This window comes from Coturnix japonica, chromosome 8, assembly GCF_054131305.1.
Source record: "Coturnix japonica strain WE chromosome 8, WE-NBRP24, whole genome shotgun sequence".
Taxonomy (NCBI): Eukaryota; Metazoa; Chordata; class Aves; order Galliformes; family Phasianidae; genus Coturnix; species Coturnix japonica.
This window is the reverse complement of record NC_140670.1, coordinates 32,332,881-32,352,121: the sequence shown is the minus strand read 5'-3', so window position 1 is coordinate 32,352,121 and position 19,241 is coordinate 32,332,881. Positions and strand designations below refer to the sequence as shown.

General features: G+C 41.8%; 1 protein-coding gene across 1 annotated transcript; it reads right to left on the bottom strand.

The window, feature by feature from the left end:
* Window positions 1-338: 338 nt before the first annotated feature.
* Window positions 339-18,030, bottom strand: GLRX3 (glutaredoxin 3). The gene is made up of 11 exons (XM_085555411.1): window positions 17,946-18,030; window positions 13,869-13,977; window positions 11,330-11,404; window positions 10,539-10,740; window positions 6,256-6,428; window positions 6,094-6,155; window positions 4,264-4,321; window positions 3,134-3,186; window positions 2,112-2,151; window positions 1,937-2,029; window positions 339-531 (listed from the first exon to the last, which is right to left on the bottom strand). The coding sequence occupies exons 1-11, from the start codon at window positions 18,014-18,016 to the stop codon at window positions 481-483; spliced, it is 987 nt and encodes a 328-aa protein (XP_085411537.1). The 5' UTR covers window positions 18,017-18,030; the 3' UTR covers window positions 339-480.
* Between the last annotated feature and the right edge of the window lie 1,211 nt (window positions 18,031-19,241).

Below are 19,241 nucleotides of genomic sequence, written 5' to 3'. Positions count from 1 at the left end.
CCATTAATAACAACTTCCTAACGATGCACTGGATTTAAAGTTTCAACAGCGTTTTTCTCGCTCACTAGACGTGAAAACAATTATTAGCAGGGACAGAAAATTATTAAGTTCCATACCAGACACTCCCATTAATATTTTCCTAATGACAGATGCAACTTAGCCCTATATAACAGTGCAACAGGCAGCGCTGCCATTACTCGGTTCTTAAACACCTCAATGCAATGAATACGTTAGGAAGTGTAACAAAAACCCCAAGCTCCTCTCACGTTATATTTTAATTGAAGATCTTGGCATGTTTGTCCCTTCAGTGCAAACACACACTGTCACTCATAGCAGGGTCCTGTGAAATACACTGAGTGCACAAGAAGCCTTTATTTACTTCTGCTTAGCTCCACAGGGTTAAGTCACATATTGCTCCAATACAATCTATAAATGAGGAATTGTTCCGAGTACTCCAGTTCCCACCGCTGACCCTCGGTGTTAATTTTCTCCCTTCAGAACAGGCAACAACTCGCCGCTTTCTTTCAGTTCCTGTAAAGAAATACACCCAGCAATTAGTCACTGCATACGATTTGTGGTCACAGTAACACTATTTCAATAGGGATCCATTGCAGATGCATTCATTGAGCACTGTGGGGATGAAGCAGATGACCCACTAGAGGTCCCTCTAGACCAAGACTCTTTAAAGTTCATAATGTCGCCTTTAAATTCTATTTTGGACCTACCAAGTCAAAGAGGAAGTTTATTTAAGGAAGAGGGAAATCTTCAAAACAATTAATTGCCAGCAGCGTGACCAGGTAAATCCCCCACTATATGCCCTCCTAGTTCTAAGCACACACACAACTTGACATCCAAAGTGCTTCCCACAAGCTGGAAAAAGAACTGCCACACATTAACATACCTCGTTACAGCGTGTAACTAACACGACAGAGTTGTGAGTTATAACTAAGAGGGTCTTGCCCACATTATCCGTGTGGTTTAATTCACATTCTAAGGCTTTAACTTATCAGACAGAGAAACCCATGAGATGGTTTTAAAGTAACACACACTGTGGAGTATATATTCTCCTAAATCTCAAGAGAAACAGCTCTGAGTTTTATTTCATATTATGCTATATAATAGAATGCATTTTAAAGGGCTGACAACATTCATCTACCCATACAATTTACTATGAACCAGCAATGCAAACAGACAACTTCTATTTAAATGCCAGAGAGATGAGTATTGTGCAGCACCTCTGCAATGCCCCAGACTACACTTACTGATCACTGAACTCACCCACACACTTGTTAAATAAATAAAATTAAAGTAATCTATATAATTTAAGTAAGACCAGTATTTTTAGAACTAAATGAGATTTATTGATTGCATCTTCCCAAGAGCTGCAGCGTCTGAGGAATTGGCTATAAAGCATTCAGACAAGAATGGGCTCAAGAGTATTTGGGCTTTAGAACACAGTGGCTGCTGTTACAAAAATCAAAAAGCACAGTAACAGATGCAGATCTATTTTTGTTGCTCCGGGCTCTGTTCAAACAACTCCAATAAACTTTACTTTTTTCTAAGAATGAGGCTGTTTGCTCAGGAAAAAATGTCTCACCCACCTTGTTGGAGAAAAGCAATGTCGGAAGTAAAACAAAGAAGAGAAACCTGTAAAAATACACCTACGGGGTAAAAATGGGTCTTTACAGTAACAGTAATTGACTGCTGTCAAGAAAATACATTTCACTGCTAAATCTTGGCATATGAGAATGCTAGAGATTTAGAGCTCCTTTCAAGCCTATGTTGAGCTAATGGAAGTCACAGTAAAAGCATCCAAGCCATTCAGTTCCAAGACCACGGGCTGCTACGCAGGAATTTCTGTATGTTATGGGCAGAAAACATTTGTACAGTGTTAAACAAGTGGCACATTTACATCTGAAGGTTCTTCCATTCTTACCTTAACAATATCCAACCCTCCGACAAGTTCACCTTTCACATATAACTGAGGATACGTTGGCCAGTTTGAGAAGGTTTTTAATCCTTGCCGCACCTGAGAGAAACAATTTTTAATGTAAACTTCAACTTCAGTAGAAGCAACAATAAATTCCATGATGATGGAAATACTTCATTACCTCTTCATCCTCCAGGATGTCAAATGTCTCATAATCAACGCTAGAAGGAGAGAACAAGAAAGAGATTGTAAAAGGAGGGAAGGAAGTCAGCTCCTTAGACACGAAGAACTAATATAGACAAGTCTAGTTCCATGGCCAGCTTCTCAGTGCACAGAAATCAGCAGAACATGTTACAAGATGAAGCTGTGTGGCTGATGCTCTCATTGATCAAGTGTGTTCCAAGCAATTCTGTTCAGTATTAGCATAAAAACCAACACACTTTGGAAGTTCTTAAATGTGGAGTCATCCAGCTATGCTTGTTTCATGCATTACTTGCAAAAATAGAAGTCAGTACAAATCTGAGTTCTGGCTGATTTGTACTCTGAGGTGTCATTCTCCAATAACTGGGAAGCATAGAGATGCCTACAGTTAAATAAGGGTCAACAACAAGGAATAGCAATTTGAATAACTACAACTTATTTCCATGCTGTGCATTGCTATATGCAGTTTTCTAGTTGTCTGTTATCTAAAAAGGAAAAGAAAAACCTCATTCTAACATCCAGTTATCAAGACAACTGTTTAACCTCATGCTAGCAGTACACACAAAACATGGGTTTATTCAAGGAAACATGATACTAATCTCCCTTGCTACAGAAGGAGCTGCTTTGAAGAAGAAAAAAATGAGACTATGTGAGAGGTTCTAAGATTAAGAAAGCTGATCGAGAGGGATTTCTAAGAGGAGCTCCTTATCAGACTGGAAGGATTTCTTTAATGTCAACAGCAAACAAATAAAATGATCCACTGTTGGAATAATCTGTTTAATCAGAATAAAACCGTCACTATGAAGCAGCACTGAAGCAGTGTAATATCTGACCACGTTTGATGTTATGTCAAATGAAAGCAGTAGGGATTTATACAATGGGTTTTACACAGGGACACTTAGATACTTCTGAACAAAATAACAACGTCCTGGCAAGTTTTCCACTACTGTTTTCCCTGTTAAAACAGAATCAGCTTCCTAAACTGATTCAAAATGTACATACCCAGTATTGTTCATAATTTCTATGATTTGCTTGCTGAATCCACACTTGGCAGTCTAGAAGGCAAAAAACACATTAAAACATTTCTGCTATATTTGTATCTCTTCTAAATAGATCTAGAAGGTTTAGGGAGCAAATGAGAAAACAAAACACAAAGACAAATCACATCAATGAGATCAGTCCCCTTACCTCTATCACTTATAAATAAAACAGTCATACACAACCAGTAACTATAATTATGGCTTAGAGCACAAAGAGTGCATTCTAATAGTACCATGAAAAGTTTAAGCTAGGTGTCAGTAAGTCATTTTGACAGGGAGAACTGCAGCATCTCCCTGTTCAATAGAGAACAATGTATTCCATGGTTATTATTTTGTTTGAGTATGCACCACAAAGAAACAGCCTGAACTTCTGGTTGACAGTCATTTGTTACTACTTAAAACTCGATCGCTCGGTTATCTCTCTTGGATCAGTGTATTTTATTTCATTGAGCAAGGTAGTTTATCTCAGCTCAGAGTCACCAGGCATACATCATTCCATGTGTGTTGGGAGTGGATTATTTATAGTACATGGGATTATATTTTAGGTTTCAAAAAAAACCATTTGGCAACCATTTTTTTTCCCCCCCAAATGCAGTTGTGAAAGCATAGTAGAAATCAGAGAGATTGAAAAGGACAGGGCATCCAATGCAATCAGGTCAAGAGAGAGAAACTCCTAAGAACATCTAGTCAAAGCTGAAGTGTCAAGTAACAGTAAAAGTGCATGCACCAAGCAGGACAGATATTAGCCACAGCATTCTGAACATCAGAAGAAAATCCATTATCTGTGAACACAATCAATAAGCCCAGACCAAAAGGACACGCACACGCACTTCTCCCATTCATTCCTGCACTGCAGATCAATTGGCAGATGTCACTATAACCAGGGAATTTCATGCCTGGTCTGTAAAAATGCAATCAGCGTTTCAGCAGTAAATATTTCAATCAGGTAAAATACAGACTGCTCTTCTATTTCCTACAGAAGCACCAAATAAAAAGAAGACAAATAACTTCTCAGAACCACTGGCTTTTATTAAGCAAGGGAAAGAAGGCAACTTGCTGCTTAAGCACTGCAGAACACTTCTGTAATCTTACCTGTTTGTTTCCCTTCATAAAAAGCATTATAGGAGCTTTGTTTATCAAGCTTTTAAGCCTAAAGGAAGGAGAGAACAGGAAGACAAAACAGCTCAGTTATTATCCAGGTGGAAAGATAGCAATTTATAGCTTTATCAAATGCATTTCAAGCAGTGCTGTGAACACTCCCATTTATATTGTTTACAGTAACTTTAGTCAATAAAACTGAACAACCTTGTTACTTTTTGGTAATAATTCACTGTAGGTATTAAGTAACAAAATTAGGAAAAACATTTCTAGGATGTTTCCAACACAGTATCTTTACATAATGCTTCTTATTCTCCATTGAAGACAGTCTTCTGTAGAGTAACAGCCACACACAGTGCCTGTAAGTCACTCAATCACCAAAGACAAACCACTACTGAAATCCAGGAATTCAAAAGAAGATGCAGTTTACTGATGGGAAGAGATCAAGCACTGAGTAAAGGAATATAATTGAATATTAAATAGATTGTACTACTAATTTCCTTCATTTTATTAAGTCTTAGGAATGTTTGACCAGATAGCTCACAGAGTTTTTCTTATGAGCAACTGATAGCATGAATGTAGTCTGAAAGAGATATAAAGTGCCCCAAAATTACGAGGTTAGCTACAAAGAATAATAAAAGCGTGTCATAGTACTGAACTTCCCAGTTATGTGTGTGTTATCACACAAAAACACAGCTCAGGAAAACACTGTATGATTTACCTGCTAAAAAAACATCTACTAACCTCTACCACATTTCAATTGAAAAGGGCATTCAAAACTGCACAACTGTCCAAGTGCACTTTATTCATGCAACGAAGTGGTTTGCATTAAATTAGTTCTCTGCTGGAATGAGAAGGAGAGAGGAGCAGAAGCAGCCTTATCTGGTGGTTTGCAAAGCTCACTCTTATCAGTCTTCAGACAACAAGTGGGAAATCTATGCTTACATATTTGCCTTGAAGGCACAGGCAGCCCTCCTGGTAAATCACCCTCAGTTTGCATGTCTTAACAGCACCATCCACACAAACTGGGGGGAAAAAAAGCCACACATCCCAGCATCTTCTCCAACAGAACCACCCCTCAGATGTCTGGAGCTGCACTGCCTGGGGCATGGCAGAATTTCAAACAGGTGCAAACCTTCAAACTGGAAGGTTAAAGGAGGACAAATTGGTTTCCAGATACTACATCTGACTCAGGATGCTGCATTTCCTAGTGATGGAGCATATGTTCATGTGACCAAGGTGGGAGAAAACACGAACTGAACAATATGAACAACCAAGAAAAATGAGGAGAGAAACCTGAGGTATTTTGCATACATTAACATCATGAAGTTTATGCCAAATAAAGATGGTGTAAGTCATTAATGTGCTCAGAAGAGGATTTTTGTTCTCTTTAAAGAATAAATTCTTAAATCTATCTGCTGTCATAAAATAGTACAAATACAATTGCAAGCAAAGTCTGTAAGAACAGTATAGCTTAGTATTTTTCTACAGAAATGATGCTTACTACATAGAAAATAGAACATATTAAACAACTTGAAGTCAGCAGGAATGCTGTAATTAGAAGAAAACTTTGGTTTCTTGAGCATTTTGATGTCATGGAAGGTGTTCCTGTCCACAATAAGGAGTTTGCAACCAGATGGCCCTTAATGATGATCTTCAAGTCTTTCCAACTTTAACTATTCTATGATTCTATGATTATCATCTGATAAAATCAAAAAGTACCAGTTTCTACAGGGTGTATATAAAGGTGCTCACCTGTGAAATTGAAAAGAGAGGATACCCCAAAAACTGAACCCCTTAAAATAATGACATAACACACCATACCTGTCCTCTAACTTCAGCGCCTTCGGAAAGATTGTGTCCAGTTCTCCAGAAGCCTCAAGTTCCTACGGAGACAGGGGAGGAGAAAAACAAGATGTAAAACCAAAAGAGCCCAAAACCACATGTTTCTCACAATTACCAGAACTAGAAATTTCTGTTTCTAACCTTGATAATATCAAGTCCACCTATTAGCTCTCCAGCTACATACAACTGTGGATAAGTTGGCCAATTAGAGTATGTTTTCAGCCCCTGACGAACTTCTTCATCAGAAAAAATATCAAAACTGCTAAATGAAATACCGTGTTTGTTCAGTATCTCCACCATCTGTTTGCTGAAACCTGCAAGAAAGAAGAATTACACAAAATTTTAAGCACAGTACTCCCATATCTTCTAGGTCTTTTCCAACCTTGATGATTCTGCAATTCTGTGATATCCATATTAAACTTTATTCAATAAAAATACACAATTCTCTATTCATAACCTCAAATGCTATAAAGCAGAAAGAAGCATATTTATTATTGGGATTGCAAAACCTACGTACATAGACACCTTGCTGAGACAGGAACTTGGCTACATGCAGAGCCACCCAATAACCTTCATGTATGTGTCTGTTGTTTTATCCCTCTGCTTGCATTTGAGGCCAGGCTGGATGTGGCTCTGGCAGCCTGGGCTGGTGGTTGGCAACCCTGCACACAGCAGGGGGTCGGAACTGGATGAGCATCATGGACCTTTTCAACCCAGGCCATTCTAGGATTCATTCCATACTGTGGATATTTACTTCATAAAGAAAATGGATGAGAAGACAACTGCAGTAATTTACAGCGCAAGGATGCCTAGCACTTGATCATTAGGACTGACGATCAAAACTCCATTCATATCCCCATTGTTTCTCTGTTTGCCCTGCTAAGAAAACTGCCAAATATACAACAACATTGAAACGTTCTGCAGCTCTGCTGCCTTCCTAAGACACGATCCTTATCCTAACTATTCCAACACCTCCTGCAGTTGCTCTCACGCTCATCCCTTCTAATGACATACATCCTCCTACATAACTTGTAGGGCTTGCTAAAGTAATCCACGAGAATTTGCCCATGAAACATGATGATAATGTATGTTTTATTTCTTTGTCAGCTCATTTTGCATCAGAGTCAAATGTCCTTGCAATTCCATCAGTTCCCTAAAAGAACTCCTACAAACCCTGTGCAGACAAATGAAAACCTCTACACAAGTGTTAAATAAAAGACAATGCTTAAAGGCTTTAATAAAGGAAAGAAAGACATAAAGAAGCTTTAAATGGGAAAAAGAAAAGAATCAGAGGGCCACACAAAAGTAACCTTTGATTTCAGCTCACACGACCACCTATTAGTTTTTGAAATATGGATTTTTACTACAGCTTTCTGCAGTTTTCACTGAATTTATTGAGATATGAAATAGCAGCGTTTCTATGGATGGCATCTAAGTTGCTTTTCTTTCTACAACTGGAGTGTTAAGTTCATGTACAGCCTGAAGTAAAACACAGATTCCGATATGGTTTTTTTTCCATCCATCTGGGAGTTCATTAGTAAACAGCTAAAGGCCGACTGCTGATGGTTATTCCATCACCAATGCATTAACTCGTTTCTACTGTAAGAGACGGGGCGGGGGGAAGCTTTATTTTAGCTGCAGGCAATTACATGCAAACTAGAAAGATTGATCGGTTGTGTTTCATTTTGAAGGGCTATGGTAGCAGCCTGGAAGTGTTACGCTTCGGGACAAAGTGTCAGAACAGCTTTAGTTTTGTAACAAAAGATTGAGGTTGAATTTCTGAAGAAATACTACACAAGAATCACGAGTAATAATTAAACTGCAAACAAAACACTCTCAGCAATTATCTTGAAAATCACAAGTGCCACTTCAGCTACTGCAGTGATAAAAACTGCCTAAATAAACGACTTTGTCAATGAAGCAAACAAATACTTCCACAGGCCAAAAGAATCTGGAGAAGCAACAGAATGTACATAGCAATCACACACACTCGCCAATAAGCACTCAGCCTTGCTTTACACTATGCTTAGCTGGCTTTGCCAGTGAGGAAATCAAAGTACACGAGACCTCAAGATCCACTGATGGATTGGGATCCTCCCCTGCTCACCAGCTGCATGAAAGGCATCTGGTCTATTCTTTGCATCAAATCAGTATACATCACAAATGTCTTCTTTCAACAGGCACGGCTCCTTTTATTCAATCATATTTATATTATTCCTACTGCTGTTATAGCAGATCTGTATTATCTTTGACAAAGTGTTACATTATCTCAACTTGAAAGAGGCTTTGTCTACTCCAGGATGTGAAAGCCAACTTACTGACATCTCCCAGCTCCTGCCAGGAGCCATCAAAGCAGTCTAAAGCAAGTATAGTATTTAATTACAAAATTAAGAGCTGTAAATTCAGATTATTTTCTATCACACTGTGATAATATAATAACTGACTGTGCAAATACTAATTCAGTAGAAGTCTGATGCAGTTCAAGATGCCTCTATGTGTACAGGGCTACATGCCCTTGTCCCTCTACAACCTTTTTACAGCAGCAAATGGTAAAGTGGCATGCACACATTTAACAGCAGCTGGAATGCTGTGTAGGTACTGAGAGCAGAGGCAGGAAGAAAAGAGGCACACAAGCCACACAAGTGCCTGGGCTGAGCTGCCAGGCTCCTCCTGCCCAGCCCAGCAGCACCAATCTCTGCAGCACGTGGCCCAGGCTGACACACACCCAACACGTCACTTCTTCCCTTTCAGATATTGTTTCCTGACTTTTACATACAAGTTTTCCTTCTCAAAAAGGGCACCAGGCACTGTACTAAACTCCCTCCAATTACCAGCATTTGACAGACAGACAGTTCTTCTCCTGCCCAATGCACACAGTGTCAGCTTCTCCCTGTAATTCCATCCCAATAGGCCCAAGCAGTAGATTCACTGTCGCTGCCACTCTGCTCAGCTCCCTCGTCTGTCAAGCACAGGTCATGACCTAAAGCTACCTGAACTTAATGAAAAGGCTCTTATTTACTCTATGGACCCAATCCTCGATTTCAATAAGCAGTGCTACAGACACATCTCCAGAAATATAAATCCTGTAACATGCTGCCTGCACAGATACAGTGCAAAATAGCAGAGGCTCTTTTCTAAGTCACATAGCACAAGTCTGTATTATCTTCACCAAATCAACATGCTACAATTTGCATCCTTCCAAATTTAAGTAAACTGACAGGGTGTGTAAAGTCAGTTCCTGCACACAGTTCTTCTATTCAGTTTCTGGACACAGTCCAATGGAACACCCAAGAAACGCTACAGAAGCATATCTGCCTTTGAAACTTGTGAGCTAAATCTAATACTCAAACCATGATGAGATCTTCCATGTGTGGAAGATAAGCAGCGTTAGCACAGCACAAGGATGTCTGGCAACTGATACCACGTCCCTAACTCACCACACCACGCCACCAGCTCAGACCAAGCATTTGTGGGCTCCCGACTGGTAGAATGTGCTGAGCCCTTACCAACTACAACAGGGGTCCAAAGTTTCATGTAACACTTTAACTTGGAGCAGCACTCTCTTTATTGGTTCTATAAATATTTGCCCATTTCCAGCAGCTTGGACTGTAAGGAGTTACCGTTTCTAGCTCTTTTCTGATTTTCCTGTTACACTTAGAAATTCCTTCACCTTTTTGGCCCAGCAATATAGTTAGCACAACTTGCCTTACAGGAGGCATGCACACATAGCAAAGGAACCCAGTCTTAACCCTATCTCAGCATTAGCTGCTTCATAAAAGGAACTGCAGACATTGCAGTATTTAATCTCTAGACCAATACAGTGAGAGAACAGAGACAAGTCAATGCAAGATGGCAGCTTCACGGCACCTAACCTTGCTTTTTAATAATTGTTCACCTGCTTTCCTACAGATCAACACTAAGTCAGCTGGGAATAAAGTACTCTTAATTCTTGTTCACTGTTTATAGAACTAGGCTTAAGTAAAAGCCTTTCCACTGTAACAGTCATGCTACTGTCTTTCAGTTTTAACAGCTAGTGCAGCTTTGGTTTCTTTATCCAAAATGACAGTGGTGATTCTGTTTGTTAATTCTTATTATACCCCAAACTGAATCATTCCCTTCAGACTATATGACACTTCAACTGGTGAAATGATACACAAAATACAGTGACTGAACATGAGGAATGTCTAAGGATAGCATTGCATGTGTTCTTCTGGCAGTACCTGATCTTTGTGATGCCATTTCCTAAACTGAAGCAAACACACAGCAATTCTCTATCTGTAGATAAGCAATACGATGGTACCTCTATTAATGCTTCCAAGTATGCAAGATACCACTGGGATGTAATTCCACAGTACTGAGTACATCTTAAAAGTAGCCCAAAAGTAGCATTGCCACATTAAACATGAACTTCAGAAAATCCTTACCACAGCGAGGTTCTTTTGGAGACCCCTTCATAAACAGCATGCAAGGGGCAGCATTGATGAGTTTCTTCAGACGCGCATTAAGATCTTCTTTTGCACTGTCATTAGAACCAGCAGAAACTGAAGTGCTGGACGCGTGGCGTTGGACTTTTTTGGTCAGCTCTGGGGCATGAGCACCATCTAATCTGTCAACCTTCTGAGAGTTCTAAAGAAGCCAAAATACAGGCACATGTTAAAGGATTACATTCAGAATGTGAACTGTCACAAAAAATAGTAAAGCCACCATATAAAATACAGGTTTTTGGGGTGAATTAGCATACTGATCTCATAGTCAATCAATCTTTAGTTGCAGCAGACTCAAGACCCATACCATCCTGTTAGCTAGCTACTCTTAATGCTAGCAAAGCTTATTATTAAAAGAATGATAAAGGAAATAGTAAGAGTTTAATCATCACAGGTAAATGCACCCCATTGAGACTTGTCATTTCTACCACAAGACTGTCAAGTTTTTCTTTTTTTCTTTTTTGTCATGCTGTAACACTATAGCTAAGGAACAATACTGAAGAAGTATGACAGCTAACATAAAAACATGGTAAGAATTCCATAGCAATTAAGAAATCCCTGAAAAATGGCACATAAAAAAGCATACAGAAATGACTCTTAGATTCCTCTGGATAGGTTAGATCAGACACAAGTGTTTCTTCAGTGAGTTCTCAACAAGTTTCTGCTCTTCTAGCAGCATAAAAAGTATACATATTAAAAACTCATTTTCTTTTGAACCCATCTTCTCCTACCTTAAAGAATAAAAACGTTGGAACAGAACTAATTTCGTATTTTTCAGACACTTCAGGCACAGCTTCAGCTTCCAGCTGGAAAACAGCAACAAAGAGAGAAAAAATACAGTTTTATTTTCATAATCTCCTTTCAAGTTTGATTGTGGATGTCAAACCTGTCTAAGACGCTCTTAGAGATGTTTTATACATTTAAAAAGGAAATTGATGCAGAAGTTTGTGACATATTTGCATTTAAATGAGACTCACCGGCGTGTCATCCACTGAGCCTACAGTGTCAAAACAGGTTCAGAGGTTTTTATTTTGTTGCACATTTCAAAAGATGCCTGGAGGCTGTGAAGAAAATTTTTGGTGCACTGGTGACCTAGTAAATTTTCAATCATATGCAGCTACTACTATATTGAAATCCATAAATCATTGACCCCAGTTATGTCATGATTACAGTGCTTATTTTCTGCCCACAGCAATTCTTGCTGTTTGCTCTATTGACTAATTTCAAGGGGCAGTACATCACGACTGACTTTTGCAGCCTCCTGCAAATTACGAAGCAAAAAGGAGTGTTTCTTCAATAAGCTACTGGTGCCTACTACATTTTATGTTTAACTCCTACAACGCTACTGAGCACTGAGTGGAGAGCTTGTTTAGATTATCCGTTCTAATTTTATTCACCCTTCAGAGACATGCCTTGAAATTACACCAAGTAGTAATTCACTACGAAAACATACCTTTTAATTGACTTAAATTGATGATTCACTATGTATGAGCTAAAAGCTGACATGAGTGACAAGTAACAGTATGAGGCTTTAAGACAATTACAGCAACTGCAGAGTTAATGGTAAAGAAAAAACAAGTGTTAATGGATATGTCTCAAGGAGGAACCTGTGATCCAGCACCTAGAAGAAAAAGCCTTTCAGTGTTATTCTACAACCCATACGGTGACACTTCAGGAACAAGCACTGCAAGCTACTGAACAGCTCACTCCTGCCCACCCATCTGTCCTCACTGAGCTGATTTAGAGATAACCGACAGTTCTCACTCAACTGAAGGCAGCAGACCTTTCAGTGTTTGAGCATTACAGAATCACTAAATGCCTTGATTCCCTCCAGGTCAGCAGGCTCTTAAGGAGCTTCCTCAACACAGAAGCAACTCAATGGAGTAACTCAGAACTGTGAAGTGAAAACTGTAAATAGATTCTAATTAGCTGTTGCCTTTTAAGCATTTCCATAACAGTAATTTTCTTTTTCAGTAAAGTTGTCTAATTACCCACTTACTTGTTTTCCACTCTAGTGGAGCTGCACAGATTTCACATTTCAATATCTTGCTCACCTTAGAATCTCTTTTCAAAAGACTTTTTCTAACAGTTTCTCAATACAAAACAACTTAAGCTAGGCAAGGATCTTAGAACTAGGACATGCAGCAACTAAACCGAGGAAGTTTCAGCAGTTACTGTCAATTCTGAAGATCATTTCCTTATGACTTGCTCTACTCTAGAACACCAAGGTTTCTGACTGGCAGGGTGCTGCCCTGCTCTTGGTTAACCATCCAGAACCATCAGATGAGCTAACAGGCTCCTGTCTGGGAAAAGACCAATCTTGGCTACTCCGGAACACAGAAATTGCACTGAGCTGTCTGTTCCATTACTCCCTGACTCCACAATCATACAAGTATATCATTAACAAGAAAAAGTTGTTATAAAATAAACAGCATGCTGTTGGAGTTTGGTCATTTTCCCTTCTACATTGCCTCTCTAGGATGTGCAAAAGATGTCATAAACATACAGCAGCTCACTGATGAATCAACCACTTGGTGCTAACACTATCCTCATCTCAGAATGTCAATGTTGCAGAAACATAAACTAACTAAAGTATCTGTTTGAATTCTAGGATCGATGTAGCTAACAACTATCGTGAGAACAAACAAAACCTGTAACATGTTTCAAAAGGGCACTGTTTCTACATTAACCTGAAATCCACAGATAAAAAATAACCATGCTGTAAAAATATGGCTGTACACAGAAAGGAAGGAACAGGTTGCCCAAGGAGGCTGTGGATGCCCCATCCCTGCAGGCATTCAAGGCCAGGCTGGATGTGGCTCTGGGCAGCCTGGGCTGCTGGTTGGTGACCCTGCACACAGCAGGGGGTTGGGGCTGGATGAGCACTGTGGGCCTTTGCAACCCAGGCTGTTCTATGATTCTATCAGATGTTGCAGGCACAAACTTAAAAGGTTATTGGTTAGATAAGTAGCTAATGGGAAACAACTCTTCATTGTATTTTAGTAAGTTTTTTTTTTTTTTTCCTTTACGTACTAAGATAAAATGAAGGCACTGTCTACGGAGTATCAAGTTTGGAAAGAAGAGCCTGGAAACTTTCATCCGACACATTTTTTGATGCATCTTTTTCATATATTCAACTCTGTCTTCAAACAAGTCAAAGCAGATCTTCAAAGACAGCTGCACTCACACACTGTGACATGCCATTCACACATCAAACAGCAGCTCTGCTCAGCTCCCAGCGCCCCCAGCTGCCCGACCTTGAGGACTTACCTGCACAAATGTAACCTGTGCGTGTTCCTTCGCTAGAGTGGCCATAACCTCGTTCATCTGAGCGCACTGGGGAGCCCATGGTGCCCAGAAGTGGACAACTACAAGTGGTCTATTAAAAGAAAAAAAAAGATAAAAAGAATAAGAAACAGCATTTACTTTTAAATAACAATTATGCACTGTAGAGGTTTCATTTGTCACAGACACACATACACAAATCCATGTCTTCCTGGGAACAAAACTGTAAGTGAAACTAGGAACATTTTCTATGAGTTAAAGAGAGGACAACTTCACTGCTTTTCCAAGAAACAGATCAACACCCAACACTTCTGTTAAGGCAGCACAGTAGAAAGAAAAGATGAATTTTGATAGTAAAAAAATCATTCTATAGGAATGTCAGACAGGAAAAAGAAGAAGCAGAAAGACTGGGGATGGGGTAAAGATACAGGAGGCTGCTTATGAAACACATGTAGGCCAAGCACTAGGAATCTATCCTGGAGCTCCAAATGCCCCACAGCTCCAGCCAGGCATGTCACCCCTCTACCCTGCACATCACTCCTCAGTCCTGAACCCCAGCTCAGCAGCTTCACCAGTCTTCTCCATGCATTGCCACTGCTGTGCTGCCTCTTTGCTTTCCCAACAGAGAAAAATGACCACTTCTATTCAAGTCAACTGGGACTTTGCCAAAAATGCTGTATTCTTACGCTGAAATGCCACTTACTGCTTCAACTTCTTATTCCTCTTCAAGGTTTCCTTGAATCATAGAATCCTTAGAGATACCTCTGAGGGCCATCCAGCCCAACTCCCATTCAGTGAACCAGGACACCAAGGCCTGATCCAGCCTGACCTTGAAAGTCTCAAGGGATTAAAGCACCCTCCAGGTCTCTAGGCAGCCTGTTCCAGTGCCTCTCCATGCTCACTAAATCTAACCTAAGTCTGCCCTGTTTCATCATGAAGCCATTTCCCCTTGTTCTATAACCACAGATCCAAAGAGTCTGTCCTTTTCTTTCCTGTACCTCCCTTTTAGATACTGACAGGCCGCTCACAGCCTTCTCTTGTCCAGGCTGCACAGCCCCGGCTCTCAGCCTGTCCTTACAGGAGAGGTGTTCCATCCCTTGGATCATTTTTGTGGCCCTATTCTGGACACACTCCTGCAGTTCTATGTCTCTCCTGTGCTGAGAACTCCATGTTTGGACACAGTGCTCCAGGTGAGGCCCCACCAGCACAAAGCAGAGGGGTAGGAACACCTCCCTTGGTCCGCTGGCCACTCTGCTTTTGATACAGTCCAGGACATGACTGGCTTCCTGGGCTGTGAGGGTACAGTCCTGGCTCACAAGCAGCTTCCCATCCAGTGTTTGGTATTAAGCACAGCATTTAAAGGTTAGTCAGGAGTGCGAACAGCAATCCCATCAAATCAGGTACCACGTGGTACTTGTGAGTTTAACCCAACAGGCTCTGATGACAGTGACAAGATACTTGCATTACATTTTCAACTCTGTTAACCAGGTTTCCTTAAGTCAAATAAGCCAGATAACAGGAGATAAAGAATACAAAAGATGTATTATTTCTAATCTACCTGGATACAGAAATCAGATTGATGCCCTAGAAGCCGTTTAGTGTCTTCCACCACCAAACAACAGAAGCTCACTATAAATGTCCATAGTCTTGCATGCAGCACCACAATGGTACAGGAACAGAAGCCATGTTACCCGAGCACATACTCTGAATACCGAGCTAAATGCAACTCAGATGCACAACCACTGAATTTACAAACCTAATTTTCCAAAGCAATTCCAGGAAACCTTGGTAGCAACATAATAGGATATATTCCACCTCTGTGCCAGCTCTGCAAGCTGAAAGACAAGCTTGGGAGCAGCTGGGCTGCCTGCCTTGGCCACCAGCTCCTTTGTGTTCATTCTATGACTGAACACAGCCTTTGCATTTCACTGCCCACAACTGAAATCCCTGGAAAGGCTTGTTTTAATGGCCTACTCTTTACTTATAAATGGGATTTGACAGAGTTTTCTTCTCTAAAAGACTCAGATCGTGTGTCACTGCTCAAAGTTAACCCTGAAACACTCCGTTTTAGCATGGAAACTTGCAATGCTCTTTTGGATGGAGTCTGTCCAAAGAGCAATAGCAGCAGCAGGGGACAGCACAGGCAGCTCATGCAACAGCTCCTTCCACAGCTACCAGATCCTGCAGCCACACTTTGAGCCAACAAAGCCTAACGCAGCACAGCACATGCTGCAATCAACTTTCTTTGTTGATAAACTCATTCTGTATTTAATTACACTGCCCTCTCAGTACAAGGGCATTATAAAGGAAGCTTGAAAAAAATACAGAAGTAATTTAAAACAGTAAGCGAGGAAGAAAATCAAGAGTTAATGAAAGGAAGTGCATCTGTAGTTCTAAACAAAGTTATTTCCTAGGTCCAACAAAGGACAGTAACACAAAGTGATAGCTTCTCCAAAAGCTTCTCTTCCTGCCTCTCTTTGTACTTCCTATAAAAAACCTGTGCTTTCCTGCTTCATTATTTGAGTATTTAAATACAGTGACACTGTTTCAATTTCATTTTGATAATCTAAATGTATGAAGTATATTAAGATTATAAATAACTCCTTCAACATTCTAATGTTAGCCAGAAAGGACATGATTTAAAAAAGAAATCAATCCAATCATCACTCCATCGCTATGACCACAGCAACTTCTTTTAACACACCACACCAAACCCACCTAGATACAGACAGGTCATGAATTAAAGATGGCACAACAGTCACCACGCCTCTGCCTCCATGAAACAATTGAAGCACATCACCAAGCCTGTCCTTCAGGAAGGCTCTCAAGGCTCCTTTCATCTTTGCCACTGTCAGACAGCAGCTCCTCCCTACCAACGCCAACATACACTGAAGGAGCAGCACCTCAGAACTGCCACTCAATGGTTTGAGTTGGAAAGGACCTGTAAAGGCCACCTGGTCTGATTTGCTGCAGTGAGCAGGGACACCCACAGCTCCACCAGGTGCTCAGCGCCCAACACAGAATCACACAGAATCACAGAATGACCCGGGTTGGAAGGGACCTCAAGGATCGTGTAGTTCCAACCCCCCTGCCTGGCAGGGCCACCAAACATACACCTTTACTAGATCAGGTTGCCCATGGCCCCGTCCAACCTGGCCTTGAACACCTCCAAGGACGGGGCATCCACAACCTCCCTGGGCAGCCTGTTCCAGGGCCTAACCACTCTCTTAGTGAAGAACTTCCCCCTAACATCCAACCTAAATCTTCCCCCTTTTAACTTAAAGTCATTTCCCCGTGTCCTGCTATTATCAGCCCTTTCCAAGAGTTTACTCCCCTCCTGGGAGTAAGTTCCCTTCAGGTACTGAAAGGCTGCAATGAGGTCACCCCGCAACCTTCTCCAGGCTGAACAAACCCAACTCCCTCAGCCTGTCCTCATAGGGGAGGTGCTCCAGCCCCCTGATCATCTTCCTGTCCCTCCTCTGGACCCTTTCCAAAATCTCCATGTCTTTTTGGTACTGAGGGCTCCACACCTGGACACGGTACAACAGATGGGGCCTCACAAGAGCAGAGTAGAGAGGGACAATCACCTCCCTATCCCTGCTGACCACCCCTCTCCTGATGGAGCCCAGGATCCCATTTGCTTTCCGGGCTGCCAGAGCGCACCCATCCCCTGCCCTAGAACCACCCTCACCTCTCTGGGCAGCCTGTCAGTGCTTATCATAATAAACTTCTCCCTTACACCCAGATTAACATCCCCCCTTTATGTCCTAAACCATTTCCCCTTGTCCCATCACAATAAAGCGCTTGTCCTTTTCTTTATCACGATTAGAGACAGAGCAGCTGTCCGTGTTCCATACAGCGCTCAGTGTGAGCAGGGCCCGCTCCTGGCAGGGAGCATCAGGCCCACACCGAGGCCTGCACAGGCCTCACCCCCCGGGGCTGCACCTCAGAGCCCGCCGGGCCCCTCACCCTCCCATGCCGCGCTGCAGGATCCCTTCAGCACAGAACCTCCCTCTTCCTGTACCCACAGGACGCCGGTTCACAACCCGACCGAGCTCTCACCGCTCCTTGTGCTGCAGCAGCTGCTGGAACTGCTCGGCCGAGCCCGCAACCGCCACCTGCCCCGCCGCCATCACCGCGCCGCAGGAAGGAGGAGCGACACGGGGGTCACGTGACACAACCGGCCGCGCAGGCGCAGACGGGGCCGCGCTGCCGGCGCAGGTGCTGACGGACACTCCGCGCATGCGCCGCGGGGCTGAGGCGGGAGGGGGCGGACTGTAATGGCGGCCCTCAGAGCGGATGTGGGCCAGCGATGTGTCTGTGTGGAAACCAGCCATGTCCATAAAGGAGCCTTGTTTAGCAAGCGGGTCTGAAGTCAAGACCGCTGGAAAATCCAATATACCCTTAATTACACTTCCACGTGCCTTCAATTACACTTTCTTACACCATCAAAACAGTTTGTTCCATTCAAACACCTTTAATACCATATAACTTTCCCTTAGCAATCCGTATATCCATCAAGGCAGTTTGTTCCATTCAAACACCTTTAATACCATGTAACTTTCCCCTAGCAATCCGTATCGTTCAGTTATAAACATAAACTTACCTTCTCTTTAACCCTTTTTCCTTTGTACGTGATTCCACTGTTTGTACCCTCAATTAATGATTCATACTGCACATGATGTTATGATGGAGAATATTGACAGCAACAGCACCAAAACCACGACATACCCTTAAAAAGGTGCCTGCAAATCTGCCCGTGCTGCCTTCATTGTGGCCTACGTTGCCAAAAGGAAGCGGGTAAGCAAAGTGCTCCTCCAACATGAACATCTTCCATCAGCCACACCAGGTGATTTACAGCCTCACTCCTTAATAAGGTTCGCGAGGCGTTTTCAAGGTTCATTTGGAAGGTAGAAACAAGGATTGCTGTTAAAAATGGATAGGCCCACTGAGACGCCGCAGACCTAAATCTCCTTAACACGAGGCTATATTTCTGGGCATCCCATATGGAGAATTTGGCAGCACGGTCCCAGGGAAACCCAGAGCTTCAACGGCTCCAGATTGAACAACAGGCAGCAGGCCAAATTAATCTGGCAGGGCTCCCACAGTGCCCAGTTGATCTACTGCTCACCTCCAGTTGCAAAGGACCTGGTTATGGAAGCAATACTCAAGGCTGGGAGCCACAAAAAGGAGAGAGATGGTGCTGCTCACATTGCTGGCCATGCCTGAGGAAGTTAGTATGCAAAAAGGCTTTACATGTGCTAATTACCTTATTTCAGAGCCTCTAAGAAGTATTCAGGGTATATACAAGCAATGTTTCTGTATAGAAACAGCCTTTATTGGGGTATGTACGCTGTA

Coding starts and splice junctions, on each gene's coding strand:
- GLRX3 (XM_085555411.1), bottom strand. CDS start 18,016: ATGGCGGCGGGGCAGGTGGCGGTTGCGGGCTCGGCCGAGCAGTTCCAG. Junction 11,405..13,868: donor CACAGGTTACATTTGTGCAG/GTAAGTCCTCAA, acceptor GCTGTTTTCCAG/CTGGAAGCTGAAGCTGTGCC. Junction 2,030..2,111: donor ACATCCTGGAGGATGAAGAG/GTAATGAAGTAT, acceptor TGTTTCTCTCAG/GTGCGGCAAGGATTAAAAAC.